Source organism: Camarhynchus parvulus, chromosome 8 (assembly GCF_901933205.1).
Source record: "Camarhynchus parvulus chromosome 8, STF_HiC, whole genome shotgun sequence".
In the NCBI taxonomy this organism is placed as follows: domain Eukaryota; kingdom Metazoa; phylum Chordata; class Aves; order Passeriformes; family Thraupidae; genus Camarhynchus; species Camarhynchus parvulus.
In genome coordinates, this window is record NC_044578.1 from 4837865 (window position 1) to 4860577 (window position 22713).

The following is a 22713-nucleotide window of genomic DNA, read 5'->3' on the forward strand; positions in this document are numbered from 1 at the left end:
GACAAAATGTTGAAAATAAACCATGTGGGAGGAGCTGTGTGGACAAAAAAGTCCTGGAAATGGGTGCTGGAAAGCCCTTGGGTTTGTGCACTGACCCTTAGGGTTTGGGTGCTCACCCTTAAGGTTTGGAAAAGTTGTTCCTGCTGTCTTTTTTTGCCTTTTTTTCTTTCGTTTCTGGCATGCCCAAGTGTTTTACAGAGCTGCTCCAGCCACAGCTGCGCTCCCATCGCTTCACCAGGGCTAAAGGTGCCTCAGTGTTTACCTTAGCAGCGGTGATGGGGAGGGGAATAAAAAAAGAAATAAAATGTCACTTCGCAGCCTTGTAAATCATTCATCAAGGGCTGACCAATTTGGCTCTCATCCTACAATATGCTCAGGGTACTTGCGGGTTTTTAATTACCAAGTTCTGCCAAGCGCCACATGTGCAAGGAACTTTAAATCCCCGTTTACGCTGCGAAGGCATAGGTGAGGTTTCAGGGTGTTTAACACGGAAAAATACTCTGTGGTTTTGTGGAAAAATGGGCATTTGCTTCAAGATTTTCTTTGGCTCCTCTGCGCTTCTCCCCCTGCTCCCTATTGCAGAGGGGAGGAGAAGAGCAGCGTCCTTTCCCCCCAGATCCCCAAATCCATGTTCCTCCTCACTTCCCTCCACTTTGGGATCCATTTTGCTTTGGGAGTTTCCCCAAGCAAAGGATTATAGTGTGCTGGAAATCTCTTGAAACCATAAAATATCACCTTGGCAGCTTTATTGCAGCGCTTGCCGCCTTGGGAGAGAAGCGTTTTGCGTGATAGAGGGTTTAATAAAGGAAATTCCAAATGGGCTCGCTGCAGTTTGGGGCTCAGTCTTATATATTTTTGCATTAAGAACCGTCATCTGCTTTGCAGAGAAACTGCAATATGTTCATGGCCTTGGATTAAGATTTGGTTTTACTTTTATAGCTGACCCACTTGGGGGGATGGAGGGAGGGGGAGAAGTGGGTTCACTCCCTCTCCCATCTATTTTTGCTGCCGTCTGATGTATAAAAAGAGCCTGGAATGGGCAGGCTTATTTTTCCTGCCAGGACTTTTTTTTTTTTTTATTAACTGTAAAAACACTCAGATCTGGCCTTTGCTGCTGATGGGGGGAAGGCTGTTCAGGATGCCTTGTTCAGGGGCAGGGGAGGGAGCGTGGCATGGGGTGTGCCTGGGGGTGCTGCACCCTGCAGCCTCAGGGGGAATTGGTTATTTCATGAAGGGAGGCTCTTACTGGGGAATCAACCTCCACTGTTGTCTGTGACACTTGCAGCTCTGACATGCTGGGGTAGGAAAACCAACCCCTCATCCGGCGTGGTCCTGGCCTTCATCCCACATCCTGCACGCCAGCTCCTGCTGGAGAGCACGGTGAGGGGCTCAGGGATGCCCTGGGAAGGCACAAGGCAGTGATTAGTCTGGTGCTCCCCTGCCTCTGCAAGGCTTTCTGGTCAGGAGTAGCAGGCTTGCCGACCAAACATGGGGATCCCATCTTGGCAATCCTTAGTAATAATCCTTAATTTTGCAGGCTGCCCTGGCAGCCTGGCTTCCCCTTCTGCTCACATCTTGTGGTTGTTGCTGCATCGGATGCGGTCAGGAGCCGGGGCTGGCTCGGCTGCTGTTGGGATGTGGGGTTTGTTGGGTGAAACCAAGCCTGAGCAGGCTCACATGTACCCCATCTGCTCATGGGATTTCCTCAGTGGAAAGTTTTTCCACTATGGTTTTAGGTGGGTACATCCATCATAAAAATTGGTGGAGGGAGAAGTTCAGCGATCCAAATCCAATTAACGCCACTGGGGTGCCTTTATAACTGCCCTGTAACTGGGATGGGGTCACTTGGTGTTGGGCAAACCGGGCTGCACTTGGATGGCACAGGTACTGCTCTTGATCTCACAGGGACGTGTCACCAGCAGTGGCTTTTAGAGAAAGATCTTTATTTTCCTTCAGAGTAGGAGCTTCCCATCACACTGGTGCTTTCCCAGAAGTGAATAAATGCAAGTAGGGATGCTGAGAGGAGTGGGTGGGGTGTCCAAGTACCCCATGTCTGTCTCTGTCCCTCCTTTTTGGGTCTGGTGGCTCATTCTAGGGAGGCATGAGGGAGAATGTGACTCCACAGGTTGAATGCAATGAATTTGGAAATGAATAATAAAGCCTTGGCTTGCTGGTGAGGTCAGGGAAGCATAATTTTCAAAGGACAGGGCTAAACCAGCGAGCATGATGGGGAGGTGGGGGGAGAAGCATTTTAAAGCTTTCAAACAGCTTCTGCCTAAAATTACACGTTGGATGTGGCTCCTTAGTGGATTAACAAGACTCAGTGCCTGGGTAAATGAATAAACAAACCCCAGAATTATCTCCAGGTTCTGTGTGGCCATCTCCTCGGTGGGTGAGTCACAGAGGCCGGTGTCCTCCAGCTGCGAGCGTCCTTCTCAGGGCTCCGGGGACACAAGGCAGATGGACTCAGTGGGATGTGGCAGGAGAGGTGGCATTTTTAACGTGCTTTTGTCATTACCCTGACCATGTTTGCCCTGGTTTTGTTCCCCGCAGAGCGCAGCTGCTGCCCCGAGTCCCGTGCTTGGAAACATTCCCCCGAATGACGGGATGCCCGGGGGCCCCATCCCGCCCGGGTTCTTCCAGGTAGGCTGTGGCTCCTCCCGCTGCTCCCTCCCCTCCAACCACGCACGTGTTTGCTTTTGCTCTGGGTGTCAGCGCTGTCCTGCCTGTGTTTTGTTGGTTTTTTTTTTCCCCAAGAGGATGCTAGGGAAGCAGCATGCCTGCACAGCTGACCTGTCTAGGAATAACTTGTGTTCTGCTGTCCTTCCACGTTTGCTTTCTATCTTTTGTGGCCTTAAAGCAAATTCCTTTCTTGCTCGAAGAGGTTACTGTGTATTTACAACCAATGTTTTTTTTCCAAAGCTGCTTGGTTTGTGTTTGGGTTGGGATTGTATTTGTTCTCCAGTCCTAACAGACGTGTGTAATTGAAAACATTCTGGATTTTGATTCCTGAAACTTTTTCCCCCTCCTCTGGTTAACCACTTGATTTTTTCCAAATGCAATCACTGAATGCATTAACAAACCCTGGCTGCGGCTGCAGGCGGGAGTGGGCTCCAGCCAAATCCCTGAATGCCGTGGAGGCACCTTGTAAGCAAATACCCAGCAAAGTCCCCAAAGTCCCCTCGCTCCTTCCTTATCCCACAACAAGCTCTGGCAGAGGAGGGGGTAACATGTTTGGAGTGGTGCTGACAGACAGGATATCAACAAGCACAAAGAAAAGGAGTTTTCAAACCTTGAACCTTGAGGGTTTTTCCTCAAGGAATCTCTTTGCCTGGAGTGAGCTGCACTGGTTTGCAGCACCATAAGCTTTCAGTGCTTTAAAATCCTCCTTCTTGAGGATGAAACACTTGTTCGTGTAAAAAATGGGATAAGAGTTGAAAGGAATATTTGTTTTGGCAAGCTGGGCTTTTTTTAATCTGGGCTTGTGATTTGTATATGGGAGAACTTCTCGGGCAGTAGACAGGCGAGCTCGATAAGGAGCTTGTGATTTATTGTGGCGATATCTGAGGCCGATATCGGCGATTACATTTGTGTGGGAAGGGGGAAGGAGGGTCCTGCCTTTTTTTTTTTTTTTTGAGAGAGAGAGAGAAAGAGAGATCCCATTTCCTGAACATGCTTCTGACAAAGTAAGAATATCCGATATTGATCGGGAACCCTAAAACAGGCGAGCCTTGCAGCAGCGCTCGGGGCTGGGGGTGAAGCCAACGGCGGAGATGCAATCTCGCAGGTCAGAGCTGCTGCCAGCAATCCCAGTGCCAAGCTGCTGCTTCCAACAAATGTCTCTCCAAAACGTCCTGATCTCGCCCCGCCGTGAAGCTGACTGTCCTCTGGGGCTTCTGCTTCACGCCGAGCTGCGAGGGCTGCAAAACTGGCAGGAATTTAGGGCAAGGCGTTGAGAGCATGGGTTGGCTTTCCCAGAGTGGGAATGGTGAGGGAGAGGAGTCACATCTCTCCAGACTTTTACTGTTCATGCTGCCGTCTCAACTCTTCCTGTTGACAGCCTCCAAGCTGTCCCCCCTTCTTTCCTCTCTGCCCTCCTGTAGCACTTTTGCACTGAGGGTCTGATTCAGGAGCAAACAACCCATCTTAGCTCCCTGCCTCCCGTGCAGCTGGCCCAGGAGCCACTTGGGTAGGGGGTGGCTCAGAATCAGGAGTGGATCCTGAAACCCCAGACAATGTAATAACACCAGGACAGGTTATGCTGCCCATCCCCAGCACTGCCAGAGGGAAGAGAGGATGGGTGCTGGTGCATATGGCTCACATGTGACATCTCAAGAGCCTGCCTTTCCTGAAAGCCCTCCAACATCTGGTTTCTCCTCCCAGCCCTCAGGATGGAAAGCAGAAGAAAAATCCCACCTTTTAACACAGTCTGAACATCGCCTCCATGAAAGCCTGTCTGATTTATTGCAGGTGCTGGGGCTCATTCCAGCTTCAGGAGATGCTGGAGAGCAGCTCTTGCAGAGATGGGCTGGAGGCTCAGCGTCAAGCCAGTCACAGCTCGGGGGTAGTTTTCTATCTGTAGGAGATTAAAGTGCCTAAATTCAGAGGGCAAAAACAAAAAGGTCACAGAAGATAGAAAGGACTTCTCCCCAACCGTTGTTATGCCAGCCCTGGGAGTGAGTGAGGTGGTGCCACCTCAGCCAGTGCCATCTTCATGCCAGGAGAGGGCTCAGGGGTTTTCAGCATCTTGCTCTTCTGCACCAGGGACCTGCAAGGGATATCCCCAAGGGCAGCAGGCATGGGCAGATAGTTTTTGAGAGGATTTAGAGAGCCTGATCGTGTCCAGGCATGGTGGGGAGTCACACAGGGAGCTGAGGAGTGAGTCACCAGCAAAGCTCAGGTAGCAGAAACTTTGCAATGCATGAACCTCCTGCAGCCCTGCATGTGAAGATGTCCACCATAGGCAAAGGGAAAACATTGATGTGGGCCATTCCTGGGGCTCTATAGTCCAAACACATGTGAGTGAGCTTGGAGGAGAAGGAGTGCCCAGGAAAGGGAGAAGCAAGGAGGACTCCAGGCTGCAGCACCCATCCACAGCCACTGCCTTGCAGTGAGATTCCCTTCCCAGTGCCAGGGCTCAGCAGTGCCCTTCAGGTCAGGGGGCAAGGGAAGTGCAGCCTGCAGAATCTCCCAAAATGATGGGAGAGGAGAGGCCCATGGCTCTCTTGGGTTGCTGGGGCATTTCATGGTGCCAGCCAACAGCATCAGCTGCACTCCGGACAAAAGGTTGGCTGGGTTGACGGCCAGCATGGGTAGATGCTTTTATTTAAATCTCTCTCTTTGTCCCGTTGAGATGAGCAAACAAACCCTCTGCTCATCCTCCTAAAGGTCATCAGAGGCGTTCCTGCTTTTGTTTTGAAAGCTGGATTGATGCCGGGGTGCAGATCCCTCGCAAGAGGGATGGGGGGATGCCAGGGAAATACAGGAAGGAAAACAAAATATTGAAAGCAATTAATACCACACCTTTACACCACTAAACAACCGGGGGGGGCAGCGAGTCAGCAGCCCCCCCAGGCATGTCTGCTGTCCCCAGGCAGAGTCCCTGTACCCCGCGCTGATGAAATGGAAAGTTGACCATAAATCAATGTCGGCGCTGCGTTAGCTATGCATCAGCAGCTCGGCACCGAGATGCACCAAAACAAAGCACCGGCTGCTCCGTGTTCCCACACTGCCCCCTAATGCAGACAGACCTCGGGAGCTGGGGAGGACGGGGGCTCCAGAGCCCGGGGGGGCTCCCCCCACACATCCCCTGCCCTCCCCAGCTCTCCTCCCCACGTCCTGGAGACTTCCCCCTTTGGGTGAGGTCGCCCATGGGGTGAGGATGGTGAAGCCAGGGACAATAGGAAGGGGTCCATGTTGTCCTGCTCCCTCCTTGGATGCCACCATTTTCCCCCTGCTGTCCTGATGTCTCAGTGGGATTTCCCACTGCTCATCGGGTGCCGCCAGCTCCAGCCAGCCAGTTCCGTAAAACCAAGCTGCTCTTCCCAAAATCCCGGGGTAGAACTTGGTACCAGCCTGCACCAGGCAGGGTTTGAAGGAAGGTAGCCTACAAACTGGAGGAAAGGAAAAGCAAGCATCAGAGAAAGTTTTTTTCTGGAAGTTTAGTAGGATGCCCGAGGCTTTTGTACCGAGCGTCTGGAGCATATGGTGGGATTTGCAGTCAACTTTCTCTCGGGTGCTCCAGCCAGATGGAGGTGACTGTTCTTGGCTCTGGCTGACACGGGTTTGTTTCCTGAAGAGCTTGTGTTAAACATATTCCTTAAAACCAGGCGTCTGCAGTTGGGAGCCCCAGCTGCAGGCGAGGCAGAGCTCCTGCCCACGACTGCCTTTCTCTGTCTGCGGGGGGAACTTGGCCCGCCGCGCCTCGCCTTGCCTTGCTGCCTTGCCTTGCCTTGCCTAACCTCGCCTTGCTTTGCCTTGCCTTGCTTTGCCTTGCCTTGCCTTGTCTAACCTCTCCTGGCCTCACTTTGCCCCGTCTCGGGATGGTCCTCACCCAGCACCACATGCTGGAAGTCAACCGGGGTCTTTCTCTTTGGAGGCAACTGGAGCATCTCTCCTAAAGGCTCCTTCAGAGATAGCTCTTTTTTTTTCCTTGTCAACTTGCAAAACATCTCTCTCCTTCAGTAGAAATAAATCTCCTCTCCAATAAACCCAGGCATGGCTTTAATTAATATCCATCTAATTTATTTTAGTGTTTTCTAACGTCAAAACTGGCAGGCAGGGGCAGGTATTTTAAACACAAGATGCCTCCCTATTGCTAACTCGAAACCATCGGTGTCTCGTGGCAGTGATGCTTTGCCTTCTCGTACCATCCTGCCTTGTTCTGCCACCCCCAGAGGTGCTTGAAAATGTTTTTAAATAGCAAAACTCCCCCATTAGCTGAAAGTATGTAGCCCATAAAACATGATCCATTTGTGGTGAATTACACTGGAAACATAAATTGACACACACAGAGCTATGATCGCTCGTGCCATTTTCCATCTTTAATATTTTACAAGAAGTTTGAGGAGTCGAGCTCATGAAAGACAGAGTGGAAATAACCTGATCTCCTGGAAACTCCCTGTAGGAAGCAGCTGTGGCAGCAAACTTCGGCTGTCCAGCGGGCCAGGTTGGGCTTTTAAAGCCCCTGGAGTGTAGAGGGGAGAAAGAAATGCAGCAGAGTGGAGATTGGGGGACTGACGGCTGTTGGAAACAGTTTCCTCTAGCACCATTTTAGCTGTTGGGGTTCTTTTTTTGGGTTTTTTGAGGCAGCTACAGGAAGATGAAGAATAACCCCACACAGTTTTGGGGGCAAAAGGAGAGCCTTGAGAGATGATGGGGTTTCTGTGGCTGGGGAGAGTGCTGGAGATGAGAGTGAAGCAGCTGCAGAGCAGGTCCTGCTCCCCCAGCATGGCGTGTCAGAAGGAGCTGTGCCTCAGGGATGCGACTCCAGGGCTGGATGGAGGGATGTGGAGGAAGCAGGACAGCATGTGTTCAGCCTCCTCCTTTAACAGGAGTAGTTAATAACTGCTAAACACACGTTTTTTTAAGAAAAAAGGGATGTTCTGTTGGTTGGAGCCCACATGTCGTCTATGCACAACACTTGTCCCAACCGCCATGATCCATGGGGATCATCTGCTGCTCCCTCTGCAGCGAGGCAATCCCGTGCAAAAAGCCAACCACTCCAGCAGGCGTTCCCAGCCCATTACGGGTCCCAGCCCTGAAACATCTGCAAGTATTTATGGAGATAACAGTATGCAGAGGGACTGCCTTTCTGGCAGAGCAGGGCAGCCCTGCCGAGGGGGCCCCGGCGGCCGCAGCTTGGAGCGAACATTTTGGATGCTGCCGCACAGAAAAAGCAAGAAAAGAAGGAGAAATAAAAAAGCTGCTTTCAGCTCCTCCCTGCCTGCCAAAACGTTTGCACAAGCTGGGCGTCACCTTATCCAGAAGTGTCCTCTGGGAGTGGTACCACATGGGATAATACAAGGGCAGGGAGCCTGGAGCATCCCGGGAGCAGCCTTGGTGTCGGGGCAGGAGCTCGCTCCAGAGGATGCACTCAGCAGCACAAACAACAAATGCTCTCTGGGTCCAGCTGCCACAGGGGATTTTTCTCTGGTGGAAATGCTGCCGTGTCCCATAGATGCTTTTTCTCCAGTAGTCAAACAGTGTTTGCTCTCCAGCTCGAAATGCAGACCCCAAGCGTCACTTCAGACCCTGCCACGGTGCCTTCAGGTGGCCATGTCCCCCATGTGTCTGGTACCTGTTCACCCCACACCCTCACCTGCTGTGGGATACAGGGGGAAGGACATCAGTACCTGGACAGCAATGACCCCCTCCTGCAGCACAAGGCAGGCATCATGGAGGACACTGGCTCTTGCATTGATGGGGCTTGAGGTTTGGCCTCTGCCAGCCCTGGTTTTTACCTTCCACTTGGTTTCATCATTCATTCACCTCTTCTGATCTTCCCTACCCCAAATCCTGCAGCTGAGATGTGTAGGAAGGGCTTTGGGGGTGGCCAGACCTTACTGGGGGATGGTGGGAGGTGTCTGCTGCCCCTGCTGCACTTTGCATTCACAGACAGAGTTAGCAGCTCAGAAGCAAAAATAAGTCAACTTCCATGCCTGGAGAGGACTTCTGCTAAAGGAGGTTGATGCTGCAGTTGGACCTCAGAGGTTTGTCTTCTCCTCTCTGGTGGGACATGGATGGAGAAGGCAGTGGGGAGGGTTGTCTTGAGGTTCTCTGACCTCATCCAGATGAGGCTGGCCAGGAACTAAGGGCAGAGGCTGGTTCTTTTTGGCACCTGGAAGATAAATGGTGGTGTAAGTGGTGGGATTTCAGCGGCTGGAGCAGAGAAGCTGGCAGGAGGCTGTTGGTTTAAATCTGCTTGGCTCCATCTCACCACTGAACCATTCAAATTAAAAAAAAATTTTAAAAAAAGAAGAAAAAAACCCACCCTCTTACTTTATTTACATTGCACTCAAGTTTCCGCTGTACAAAAGATTTGCAGGTGCAAATATGTCCTGCCTTCATTAACTTCCCCTCCCTTTTTAATTTATGTGATTTCAATTTTCCTTCCCTGTACTGTTAATTAGGGGACCCTCTAATCAGTACCATTATCACAGTGGTATTCATGTTTAGGAAAGCTGCTAAACAAATGCTTGCAAAATTGCTAAATGGCTAATTAATGTCTGTTAATTAAGAAAATTGCTCATGGTAACAAACCATGCCATTGCTGGCAGCAGCTAGAAGGCGAACACTTGTTGAAATTAGTAACGAGGCAGGTAGAGAACATCTGCTCCGGCGCCGGTCCTGGAGCCTGCCGTCGCTTCCCATCACCTACTGACAGAGCTCCTGTGCTTTCTCTACCAATTACACCTCCTCGGACTCAAAAAATACTTTTTTTTTCTGTTTTTTTTCCTTTTTTTCCCCCCTTTTTCCTCACGTTAACACGCACCGGTATATTTCTTGCACCGAGCTCGCGGTTTTTCCAAGCAAATTTTCATTTTGTGCTTTTAAGGGAAATTAAAAAAAAAAAAAAAAATTAAAGTGGGCGTTCAAGCCCAAAATGTCAGCGACTGCTGCATTGCAGTCTCAAACCTGCACCAAGTAATCTCTCCTTTTTTCCCCTAGACATCCTTTCTTTGCTCACAAGCCATTTCACTGGCATCCTTAGGGAATGCACCTCGAGGAAGGATGTTGCATCCCTTCAGCGTGGCAGTGCAGCCCCAGCTGTGCCACCCAAACACTGCCCAGGTGTGAGCTGGGACATGCTCCTCATCCTCCCTGCTTGCTCCAGCACCTCCAGTGAACCACGGTCAAAACACAAATCCGGAGGTGTTTCCAACCTTTGGGATGAGAGAGGAAAAAAATCATTTTTGTTTTTAAATTTTTTTTTAGATTTTTTTTTTTCTTTTTTTGTTTTTTGTTTTTTGTTTTGGGGGTAGTTTTTCTATTTCCCCCCAGCCTCTCTGGTCCTCTCCTGCATATTTTTTTCCCTCGTTGCACGCCCCTGAAAAGTGTTTCCCTGTGTGTTTATCATTGCAGACTTGGTTGAACCACTGGACCGTTTACTCTCAATGTGCCCACTGTATTTTGACAGATGTTCTGATTTTGAATATATATTTTTTTTCGCATATATCATTACTCATTGTTCAGCTGCAAATGAATCGAAACTTAATTTAAAAAAAAAAAAAGGAAAAAAAAATCATTTAAAACCGGGAGAACTGACTCCCTGACTGAACAGGTCCACCCGTGAATCCTTTTTTAGCTCTTTCTGCGCTTTCATGTGCTAATCTATAACCTCCTTCTACTGTCTGACCTCACAGGGACCGCCTGGGTCACAGCCCTCGCCACACGCACAGCCTCCACCCCACAATCCTAACAGCATGATGGGACCCCACAGTCAGGTAAAGACACTAGTGATGGGTAGGGCTGTGAACCGGGACGTGCGCTCGATTTACTCCTTTTTTCCCCCTCTGTAAGCACGCTGGGCAGCGGGTACCCGCTCCCCGGGGAGCATCCCCCCGGGCACCCCAGCTCTGAAGCAAAATGTTGGTTTTTTCCCCTTTTTTTTTTTTTTTTTTTTTTTTTCTTTCTTTTTTTTTTTTTTTTTTTTTTTTTTTTTTTTTGGTGGTTTTTGGATATGCAGTTGTCAATGGACTGAGAAGTCGATCATGGGTATCAGACTGTTTTACCTTCCCAAGGTAGCCTGAGAAATTTAACTTGATGTGGATTTTTAAGCTTCTGTTAGTAGCAGCAGTTGTAAAAAGAAGTAATGTTAAGCCTTTCTCCTTTTTTTTTTTTTCAGTACTTAGCACTGGGTTTTTTTGTGTGTGCGTGTCTGTATGTGCTTATTTGCCACTTTTTTTTTAATATATCTCTATATATTTAAACTTGAACATTATCTAACACTCAGAGTTTCCCATGCACTAATTTTAACAGCCTCACCTAGTATTGCCAATGTCAAACACGCTCTCAAACAATAAACCTGCAGAGAAAATGTCTAAAAAACGGACTCCAGACACCTTTCTCTTTTTTTTTTTTCTCTTTTGAAACGTCACTTTTTTAAAAAGGATGTCTCCAGAAAAAAAAATTAAAAAAAAAACAAAAACAAAAGCAGTGTGTACAGGCTAACCAGCGTGTGTGGGGAACGTGCTGCCTCCCCAGGGCTCAGCCCTGACCCCCTTTTGTGTCCCCACAGCCGTTCATGTCGCCGCGCTACGCCGGAGGTCCCCGGCCCCCCATCAGGATGGGCAACCAGGTACTGCACACCCGGGATTCTGGATTTCCTAGGGGTAGCTGTTATTTGGGAAGGGGGATGAGGTGTCCTGCAGATGCTCCTTGGGTTTGGGTGGCAAGCATCACCTCCTTGGTCACCCTTTTTTTCCCTAGTGCAGGATCATCAGGTGTCACTTAACAATGATGGTTTAATTTTATTGTGAGGTTTGGGCTTATCCAGGGTGGAAGCAGCAGTGGGGAATGTGCTGCTTTCCAGCCATGGTGTTCCCAGCAGGGCTGTGCCATGCTGCATGCTCACTGCCTGGCTGGATTTTCCCTGCAATCGCAGAAAATTAAAGTGATGGAGATAATCCTGCTGCTGGGTTGACCGAGTGTTTAGATCAGCGGCGGGGTCAAGCGCGGCAGGTCACTGCTGAATTTTTTGGGTTGGGTTTATCCTCTTATCCCCAGCTTATACAAGGGCAGTTTGTTTCTGGCCTTGTGGACAGAGGCTTCCACCCCACGCCCTGCCTGGGCGCATGCGTGGCCTTTGGTTAAGGAATTCATCTCCTTGCCAGTGGTTCCATGCAGATCCATAGAGTAATGACCAAATTTGTCACTAAAGGGAAATTAAAGGAAACCTGTAATTCCTTTGAGCAGCAAAGGTGTCTGTTCAAAAATTGTCTTGGGAGCTTGTTTTTTTTTTTGGCTATCAGCATGATTCTTCTGTAGGTCTAATTAGCAGAAAGAGCAGGGTAGTCAGGAAGTAGGATGTACCAGCTTGCTCTGGGTTTGTGCTTGCTGGATTTGAGACTTGAATCTTTAGAATTCGCTAACTGATGCTGAGATGTAGCTGAGAAAAGCCCAGAAGGGGCTAATGGAGGACTCCCATGGCTGGAAGAGTCTTCCAGCCAGGGCACTGACCAATGATCTAATGAGGTATTAATTCACTGCACTTCCTCATGGGTCAGTTTTAACAGGACCCCATCCTGCAGTGGTTCTTAGCTCGTTGCAGGCTCTGCTGCAGGTGAGCACAGTGAGCTGGGTAGGCAGGAGAGGCAGGGGGGACTGGTTTGAGGAGGCTGTTCCCACAGCAGGATCAAGCATCCAGGAGTGGGTAAAGTTAATTAGAAGGATTTCATTTTTTTTCCCCCAAACACCACATAAAAAACACACGTTTGTACCTAGGCAGAGCTCAGCGAGGTTACGGTCACATCCTGAGGGACAAGAGGAATAAATAGGCAGGCAGGAAGGTCAGGCAGCAGAAGTGTAAATATCCACCTCTGCAACCCTCCTGGTTTATCTTCCTCCTGCTGCCAGCTTCCAGCCTGCACAAAACTTGGGATTGGGCTGACTGTGCCTTGGCACAGCCGTGTGCACCCAGGGCCTGTGCTGTGCTCCAGCACAGGGATCCTCAGTGTTGGCATCCAGCGTAGCAAAGCTGTTTACAGTTTGCTTCCCTCAGGCAGACAATATCTGCATTTTTCTTTCCCTTTATCTGCTTGGAGTAGCCTTTGAAGCTTAAATAGCAGCATTGCCTAAGTGGAATGTGAGTTTGGGGAGGGGGCCTTGCTCTGCTGCACATGGAGCATCTCCCCGACACAGGCAGTGAATCACTGCCTGGTTTGGCCCTGGTGCTGTGTGTCACCAGGGTGCCATGCTGCTCCTCACCTTTCCCTGCTGGATTTGACACCTCTGTCCTGCTCAGCCCGAGTTTTCCCCTGCTTTCCTAAAATACAAAAGCATTTGGCATGAGGGGAGGGGGAAACGCCTTGTTTGGGGTTTAGAGAGGGTTTGCAGAAGGATGAGGGAGGCAAAGACCTGGAGGCTGTAGCAGTGGGATGTGGGATGCAGGAGAGGATGCAGGGGGATGTGGGATGCAGCAGGATGCAAAGGGATGCGGGATGCAGGATTTATTTTTTAATCTTGCTCCCTTGCTTTCGCAGCCCCCGGGTGCTGTTCCCGGTACACAGCCATTGCTGCCCAATTCGATGGATCCCACGCGACAGCAAGGTAAACCCAGCAGAGCAGGGTGAAGCACTGATGTTCTCAATTAGCTGTTAATTCAGGACCCAGAGTGGCTGTGGTGCCGTGTAACACCCCTGCTTTCCTCCCAACAGGGCACCCCAACATGGGCGGCCCCATGCAAAGGATGAATCCTCCGCGAGGGATGGGCCCCATGGGTCCCGGTCCGCAGGTAAGCCCGGTGCCAGAGCACATCCTACAAACCATGGGAGCAACCTCCTGGGGCTCGGAGTTCCCCCCACACCCTGTCCCCCCATTAGTGTTAATGTGTTTTACATTAGTCTTGCATCTGGAAATCCCTCCTTTTAACAGGAGTGAGGTCTTCAGAGCTCATTAAGGGTATTAGAGCCTCCCCCCTGCCCTTCTGTCAGAGGGGATGGCACTTAGCTCCGATCTGGAGCAGCCTTTGAGTGCATTACACTGCCTGCCTGGGAAACAGTTACAACCCTAACTGCAGGAAAGGGGAGGGAGGCTTGCATTTGAAATTAATAAATAAAAAGAAACGGCAAAGATCCCTTGAGCAAAGGGAATAAGGCTTTCCCCTGCGAGGTTCCCCTCCACCTGCCCTTCCTGCTGCCTGCTTGAGTTCCGTATTTCAGGGAAGGGGAGCAAACTTGAAATTAAGCAGATCTGGGTTAATATATGCTGTCGTTCCGTTGATTCACTTTATGGAGTGGCTTGTTGTTGACTCACTCCTGTTTGTTCCTTCTACGAGACTTCAAAACCAGATTACCATATTTTGGTTGGAGGTTTATCCTCTCTGCATCGTCGCCTACGTGGAGTTTGTAGCGCGAGGATCAGAGTCTGTCAGGAGATGAGCGGGCGCGCTGGAGTTTTGTTTTGTTTTTCCCCTGGAGACTGTTGAGATAAGTGAATGTTGTGTAAAGAGGGAGTTGTGTCATGTCTTTAGCACCAACCTGAGGATGCTGCTCGGGGGTGCTCAGCCACGTCCACAGGCACCTGAATCCATCCTCAGGCAGGGGACAAAAAACCTGCGCGAGCATCATTTCACAAGCAAGCCCTCCCATAGTGCTGCTGCTGTGCTTGAAATCCTCCTTTCCTGGAGGATTACACCCGAAAGGAAAAAAAAACAAAGGCATTTGCAAGCGTGGCCTGCACCAAGGCAAGCGGCGGCGGCTTGCCCGGGGGAGGCTGCTTCCCACTTCCAGAGCTCGCCGCGAAACTTGGAAGCGCAGAGCGCGCGCTGAGCGCCGCGTGGGATGGCGGCGGCTCCGGGAGCCGGCAGGAGTTGTGAAATGTTCAGAGCTTTATTTTTGACTCCACCATTCCCTGTGTATGTACATTAGGGAGAGGTTTTCTGAGAGGCAGCCTTTCCCTGGAGAAGCGCTGGGCTTCCCAATCTGGCACCCGCAGGCGCTGCCTGCCTGCAGCCATCCAGGAATCGGCGCCTGTGCGCAGGCAGCCACCAAAAATACCGACCCTGACCCCGCAGCCCCTCACACCTTGTGTGCCCTGGCCTTGTTTTCCTTTAAGTTTTGCATTGGGACCTTCCTAAATACTTCTCAGACGATTCCAGAGGGCTTCAGAACATCCAGCCAGGACATCCTGGAGTCCTGACAGCAGCTCCTTATTACACAGCAGTGATGAATCATCCCTTTCAGCTGATTGCCGCTGTTTTTTCCCTTTAAGAGTCCCATTTGTAGCTCTGCAGAAGCCAGGACAGGGTTTGCCAGCACCAGGATGAAGAGGGTTTGTAGCTCTCTGGGTTTTGGTGGTGCCTTGCCCAGGTCGCTCGGCACAGCTGCGTTCCCTCCTCACCCTCCCTGAGCATCCTTCAGCTGGCTTCGTTTTCCAGCCTTTCAGCTCCAATTAAAAACGCTGAGCCCTTTTTTTTTTTTTTTTTTTTTTAAACAAGGGGCTTGATGCTGCTATTCAGTGTAAATGGCTGAAATTTCTATCAATTAAGGACTTGCTGGTAATTTGTTTGGGGAAAACCCTTTTCTGCCTCTTCAAAACAAACTTTGGTGATGCCCTCAGCAGTGCATCATGCACTAGTAAATCCAGGTAAAAATTGACAATACTTAAGTATTGTACTTAAAATCAAGTTTGAGGCACTCCAAGGGGCTGTGGTGTAGGAAGTGGCCAGCCATCTCTCCTCCTGCTGTAGCAGTTTTTTCTTTAAATGGCAGAAACACAGTCCAAAAAGATGCATTACAGAAGAGAGGGAGGTGGGAGGGGAAGAGTGGCAACGCGACCTAAATCTGGCTGCACGTCGCCTGGAGGGCACACGGAGCAAAGCACAGACCAAATGGAGCGCAGCATTCGGGGGATTCCTCTTCCTCCACTGCCTTGGGCTTGGCTTTGTACTAGAGCTGGTTTTAGGAGATGAGGGATGCAGATCTGAGGCTCCCAGTCCCAGCTGGAGGCTAAGCCAGGGAGGAATAAGGCAGGAGAGGGGGCCCAGGGGGCTGCCTGCCCTCGCCCGCTCCCCGCGGCTGCAGATCCGCTCCGGGGGATGGAGCAGAGAGCTGGGGAGCAACAGAAAAACAAGCCTGCCTTGGTGTTCCCTACTCCAGCAGTCATCCAGGGAGCAAGGAGTGCTCCATCTCAGGGGGAGCTCATGCAGCCCTTCCTCATCCTTACACTGCAGCAGGAACCTTCCGAGTGGTGCCTTTTCTCCTCCTCCTGCCCCTGTTTTCTCCTGCACAAAGGGAAAAATCCAAAAGGCTGTTGCTGGCGCTGGGGGCTGTGCACAGAGCTGGGAGGGGGATGTTTTCCCTCCACAGAGAGCAGGGAGGGGGAACTTTGGGGCTCAGCCTGGCTCCCATCCATATTCAGCTGCCTGGGGTTTTTTTATAAACACAATTGCCTCTTATGTTCATCGTCATTAATTTTTTTTTTTTTAAAGCTCATTTTTGCACACAGACCCGCTTGGTTTTTTGTTTGTTTATTGGCTTTTTTCCCCCTTTCCCTTGTCTCTCCGGTGTCCTGCCCGTTACGGTAGACTGACCCTTGGTTATCGTTGCAGAACTACGGCAGCGGCATGAGACCTCCACCCAACTCCCTAGGTCCTGGCATGCCTGGAATTAACATGTAAGGCAATCCCCACTCTGGGAGGTTTCACCACTGGCTCGGGACTGTCTGCAGAAAAACACGAGGTTTATTTTTTCCCCTGTTTGATTTTGTCCCCAGGGGGCCGGGCGCCGGTAGACCGTGGCCGAACCCCAGCAGTGCTAACTCAGTGAGTATCTTGGGTTGCTTGGGAAATGTCCTGGAAATGGGATCATTCCCCGTTAGCTGAGCCCTGCTAATGAGAGGGGGTTCCCCAGCCTGTTGCTTAGGCTGCTGGGACTCCCATCCTGGCCAGGCTGAAGGGGCACAGGGGGTGTTGGCTGTGCCCTGATGGGATCCAGCCCATGGCTGAACTGTCCCTCTTGTCCCTACAGATCCCATACTCTTCTTCATCGCCTGGTACATACGTGGTGAGTCCTCCCGCCCCTGCTGTCTGTCCTGTCGTCAGGAGATCATGTGGTTTGAGGGGGGAGTCAGTGCCATGGGGTTGGGGTTGGGAGTTGGGGGAGGTGTTTGAAAACATGGAGAGGTGGGCAGTGCTCGTGTTTGCACATCTGACACCAGCTTCGTTTCCACAGGGTCCACCCGGCGGCGGTGGCCCTCCAGGGACACCCATCATGCCCAGTCCTGCAGGTACGAGCCCTCTGAGACCCCTCTCTCTCCAGGGCCATCCCTGCCCTGTTGGTAATGACCAATTTTTGTGACTTTTGGCTTTCTGGGAAGTGAGTAGCGTGGGCTTCTTGACTTTAGGATTGCGTTTGGGGATGTTCCTGTAGCCCCTGTGGATTTGGATGCTGGGGGGCTCAGGAAGGTGAGGAATTATCTCGCCACACTTCCCAGCCAGGAGTTGAATTATTTTTCACAGTTGAATTTCTGTGATTAAAAACTTTGTGGATCTTCATTAAATACAAATTAACCAGAAAATGGTGGTAGTTAGAGGGAATTTTGGGTGATAAAATACAAAAGAATGAGTTCAAGTGGCATGAGTTTGTTTTAATTAAGAAATGAATTAATCACCCGACTTACTGGGCTTCACTGTTCCACAGATTCAACAAATTCAAGTGACAACATCTACACAATGATTAATCCAGTACCGCCCGCAGGCAGTCGATCGAATGTAAGTCTGCTTTCTAATAATTTACATATCAGATACCATAACAAATCATAATTAACTTCATCAGTTGAGAGTAAAGCAGTTTAATTGATTTCAGCCATTTGTTACAAAACAGAAATAAAACAAACCATCAAAAAGCGATTAACTCTTGGGCGACTTTGTTAATTTTTTATGCTTATTAAGAAAGCAGCAGTCCTGCTGCTCCGGCCAAGGTGCTGGTTTTTGTGGGATATGGGCAACCTTAAATCCTGTGGAATTCTGGTTGGAATGCTGTGCTGCAGCTCTGAGTCAGCCATCCAGCCAGATTTTATAGGTGAACCCAGAGGACCATGAGCCCCAAAGCCTCAGGGGCTGATACAGCCCCAGGTTGTGCCAGGGAATGTTTAGATTGGATATTCAGAAATTTTTAGTCATCGAAGGGGTTGCCAAGCATTGGAATGTGCTTCCCAGGGCAATGGTGGAGTCACCATCCCTGGAAGAGTCCAAGAAATGTGTGGCTCTGGCGCTTCAGGGTATGGGTTAGTGGGTGCTGAGTTGACTGTTGGACGTGGTGATCTCAAAGGACTTTTGCAGCCTCAGCCACTCAGTGATTCTGCCGTACCTCCCTCCTTGCCTTGCTCCAGAGGGATGGCTGGGGCAGGGATAGTCTCAGGAGCCACCGTGGCAGCTGCTTGGGGTTGTTTTGTGGCTGATTTTGGGTTTGTCCCCTTTTTCTTGCGCAGTTCCCGATGGGCCCCGGCTCTGACGGCCCCATGGGCGGCATGGGCGGGATGGAGCCCCATCACATGAACGGATCATTAGGTGAGCCTTGATGTCCTCCATCCCCTGGGGACACTGGCACAGCATCCCAGTGCCTGTTCCCATCCTGGGGTCAGCCCCCACTTGGCACCCGTGCTCAAAGCAGAGCCTTTGGGTGGAAGTCAGGGAGGCTGTGGGGGGCACAGGGCTGTGGCTGCAGGCCCAGTAAGGCTCTTCTCCTTTCTCTCCCCTCTCTGCAGGGTCAGGAGACATAGATGGACTTCCAAAAGTAAGTGGGGTTGGTTGCAGGGCGGGTGTGTGGGCTCTGCCCTTCCCTCAGCACTGGGGTGCTGCTGTGACCCTGATGGATGGGGACGCAGGGAATGTCACTGGGATGGGCAGGGCTGTGTCCTACCCCAGGGCATTGTCCTGCCCCTGTGGCATTTCAGGGGGCTGTGGGGACCTGCTCACCACCTCCCCTCCATCTCCCACAGAATTCTCCAAACAACATAAGTGGCATTAGCAATCCCCCGGGCACTCCAAGAGACGACGGGGAGCTGGGAGGCAACTTTCTCCATTCCTTCCAAAATGACAATGTGAGTGAGTGAGTGCCTGCCTGGGGATGGGGGGACAGTGCCCGAGGTGTCCCAGCGCTGGGATGGGTGGGCTTGGCACAGTGGGGGCCTTTTGGACTTGGGTTGTGCCATGTGGCAGCTGCTGCAGGACAGAAGAGTGGGCAGGGGGAAATAAGGCAGTGGGTGGAAGCTTGGGGTCTGGGATGGGATGGGGTGCACAGGTGGAGAGGAGCTGGTGCAGAGGTGGCTGTGCTGGCCTGGCCCATTGGAGGCTCCGTGGGTGGCTGCAGACATGCCTCCTGTTCTCCTCTATTAGCAGCAGATACACATGTGCATGTTAATTATTTGTTTCAAATTGCATCTCGCCCCATACTGTTCTGCTGATTTTCTTCCCGGAAAAGCAAGTTACAAGCGCAGATTGGGCCCTGATAAATTGGAGTCTCCAGCATATCCTCTCTTCCTGGTTTATTAGATCCAATTAGGTTGCTGTGTAGTTGTCATCAGCCTCCTTTTGCATCCCTCCCTTGGCTGTCCGGGGCTGTGACCCGCCTGGTTTCTCACCGTGGCTCTGTCTCTCTTGCAGTATTCCCCCAGCATGACGATGAGTGTGTGATTTCCCTCCCCCTCCTCCTCTCCAGGATCAAGAGAGTCAGCTGCCGTTCGGAGGATCTCAACGAATTATGCAAGAAGAAGAAGAAGAAGAAGCTAGGTGTATGGGCAGGGACACGCGTGGCGGGGGCCAAAACCCCAGGTTTAGTTTCATGCAATAAAAAGGCTGAACTTTTTATTCCATAAAACATGAAGGACAAAACTTAAAATATTTCAAGACATGACAAGACCCTTCTTTGTGCAGAAGGGTTTATATATGTACATGACACTTCTTTTTGGAAACAAACGGAAGCCTCTAGCACCCAACTCCGATCTCTTTGCTTTGTTCTTTTAAATAAAGACAGAAACCGAACCTGTTGTATGTTTGTGCCGTGCGACACCAGGAAGCTAGTCTAGATATGAAATCATGTTGTCTCTGTTGTAGTCATTTTTTTAAATAAACTGGACAGTTTACAATGGTGGTTTTCGTTCAGAAGGCCTGTTTTTCTTTTTTTTTTCCTTTTTTTTGGTTTTGGGGGTTTTTTTCCCGTGTATTTTTGGGGTTGGTTTTTTGGTTTTTTTGTTCGTTTGCAGCACAACGCTTCCTCCTCCAGTTAACAAGATCTGCTTTGGGGAAGAGACTCCAGCACCTCGTTATAAACTTGTTAATATAACAGGTGACCCTTTCCAGGATCACATCCTCCAATGAATCGTGATCTTGCTCTCTGTGACTGTGGCATGCACTGTGTTAGTCTTTTCCCCCTCCTCTGAGTACAAGAAGAAATCTCTTGTCCCTCTCTTCCCCAGAATCCTTCAGCTGGTTCACTGCAAAAATAGATTTTTTTTAAATAACTCTTTTTTTTAATCCACCAGAAAAAAAAAAAAAAAGGTTAATCTGACCTGGGACTTTGAAACTGTGATCTCCAGCTAACTTTGGGATTTTCTGGGGGTTTTATTTGCTTTGGGGGTATTTTGCGTGGGGGGGTTTCTTTTCTTTAGAGATGTGCTCTTGTCAGGATTTCACTTATCTATGATTTGGAACTGGATGGAGATATTTTTTAAGGAATTCTTGTTGTTAAAATGTAACCTTGCTATTCTGTAGGCTCGCTCTGTAATAAGAAAATAAAAATTAATGGCAAGCATCGAAGGCCCTTCCTTCTGGTGGGAGAGGAAGGGACGAGCCAAGGCGGCGGGTTGGGATCTCTGTACATGACACTACCCTGTAGTTTGGTCTTGGTTTTTCTCCAGCTCCCATTTCTGCTCCATGTATATCATATTCTGTAAAATATTCTCTCCCTTGGATTTGACCTTTGTGCGGATTATTGAAAGCATTGTATCTTGTTTCAGTGTTTTTTCTTACCTTGTAATCTGGTTCGAAAATTACCGAGAGGGAAAAAAAAATAATTATTATACATTGTAGTTTGTGTACGATATTTGTTGATAATGTTTTATTAAAGGGATGTCTTTTTTCCGCACCCCTTCATTGAAATGTTTTTGGGGAACATTTGGCTTGTTTTTATTATTCTGACTGCAAGACATGAGATGACAAAACAACTTTTTTTTTAGTGTGTAATACGAATAATTTTTTTTTTAATGTTTGCCTTCTTTTTCCTAGGCATTTTCATTCTGCTTTACCTGTAGAAAGTCAGGAGGGAGGGAGGGGTGGGTGGCATGGGGGGTCTGAGGGTGTCAGTCTCATAGTTACAGTCAGGTTAATATTTTCCAATTAATGCAGATTTGTTGCATTGCATACCCAGGGGCTCCCCAAGGGGTCAAATTTTTACCTTTTCCACTTTACATCTTGTTCGGGGGGGGGGGTGTTCCTTTCTTTTTTATTTTAATTTTTTTGTTCTGATGTGAGGAAATGAAAGGACCGGTTTTAATGTATTTTAAAATGAATAGCTAAATTATTGTCTTCATTGGTATGGGATGGTTTTTTGAATGAAACGGTTCCCCCCCTCCCCCCCCCCCCCCTGCTGTAATAAATATCAACATAAACATTTGATTTCCGTGCTCTGCAGTTTGTTCCTGGTGTTTGCTGCCAGACCCAGGGAGGGAGTTGGGTTTTTTTTTCCAGCCTTTATCAAGGGCCAAACCCCAGATTTGGGGTTCAGGAGCAGAGGTGATGCAGAGCTGAGGTGGCATTTTAGGAGGGCTGGCTGAGCCTGGGAATTCAAAATCCCAAAGGGATTCAGGACCATTCAGGATGCAGTTCAGGACCTGGGTGAGGTTTAGTGATTCCTCTGTTTCTTGGAATTGTTTTTTTTTTTAAAGCATTTTGAAAGTTTAGCTTAGGGAATGGTCAGTGTTGCCTGCACCGGGCTGAGGATGTTCTGGCTGGACACTTGCCTTCCCCACACCCAGCCCACCAGGCTGCAGGCAGAGAGGGCTGGTTTAGGGGCTAAAAAGGGGATTTTGATACACTGCCTCCCAGGCTTTGCTCGTTAGAGGCTGGGGGAGTTGGGATGCCAGCGTGGTGATGGAGGCTGCCCTGCCCTGCAGCAGCTCCTGGGCCAGGAGCTGGGTGCTGCCACTTCCCTTTGCCAGAGTCCTGCCCTGCTGGGAGGTAAGAAAGGGGAATACACGAGTGTTGTTCTCAAATATATAAATATTGAGCTTACAGTGGGGTCAGTGACCCCTCCTTGGGCAAGAGCTGTGGTGCTGGGTGGGTGCACACGCCCTCCCAGGAACAAACAGCCCCAGGAGCTACTGGGGATGGAGAAACCCAGGCAACACAACCTGGTTCCCCAATGGGCAGCATCAGAGGCTGGGGGAAAACTGGGAAATTTTAGGCCTTTGGTCCAGGCAATCACATCCCCTGTGCTTTGCAGAAAGCAGAGTGTGAGCATTGTCCATCACTTGGTTTCATGGCCCCTGAGGGGTTGAGGCTGATGAGGAAATCCTGCCCTCCCAGACCCCTGGGGCCATCCCTGCCCACCCAGGCCCTGCTTGGCTGCCCAGAGCAGCAGGCTCCTGCACTGCTGCCCGTTGTGTTTTTGTTGTGGGGCATAAAAAAGTCCTTCCTGATGGTTCTTAAGGGTTACAGGCTGGTATTATTAAATATCACCATGAAACTGCCAAGTTCCCTCCTCGAAACGTCTCCTGAGCCCAGCCTCAGGGATAATTGTCTCCCCCATTAGTTTTCATTAAATTAAATGCAGGAGGAGGATCAGAACAACCAGGGGCTCCGGGCTGAGCACGGTGTGTACTTGTTGGCACGATGTGTGCAGCCTGTGGAGCTGGATTTTGCAGTGGGAGCGGTTCAGGGGAAGGGAGTGTGGAGTGGTGGAGAGCTCTCCTGTGGGCAGCCAGGCTCCTCTGGGTCCTGCAGAGCTCTCCTGTGGGCAGCCAGGCTCCTCTGCCTCCTCATCTCGGGCTCCTGCC

At 50.1% G+C, this 22713-nt stretch overlaps 1 protein-coding gene across 1 annotated transcript in view; it reads left to right on the forward strand.

The window, feature by feature from the left end:
- SSBP3 (single stranded DNA binding protein 3) overlaps nucleotides 1–20804 on the forward strand; it is a 55208-nt gene extending 34404 nt beyond the window's left edge. Inside the window, 14 exon segments of the mRNA XM_030953031.1 lie at nucleotides 2554–2643; nucleotides 10365–10445; nucleotides 11240–11299; nucleotides 13203–13269; nucleotides 13377–13453; nucleotides 16271–16335; nucleotides 16435–16483; nucleotides 16689–16724; nucleotides 16893–16947; nucleotides 17361–17431; nucleotides 18151–18229; nucleotides 18427–18455; nucleotides 18661–18762; nucleotides 19325–20804. Of these exon segments, the coding sequence (XP_030808891.1) occupies nucleotides 2554–2643; nucleotides 10365–10445; nucleotides 11240–11299; nucleotides 13203–13269; nucleotides 13377–13453; nucleotides 16271–16335; nucleotides 16435–16483; nucleotides 16689–16724; nucleotides 16893–16947; nucleotides 17361–17431; nucleotides 18151–18229; nucleotides 18427–18455; nucleotides 18661–18762; nucleotides 19325–19354 (891 nt within the window). The 3' untranslated portion in view covers nucleotides 19355–20804.
- Nucleotides 20805–22713: the final 1909 nt, after the last annotated feature.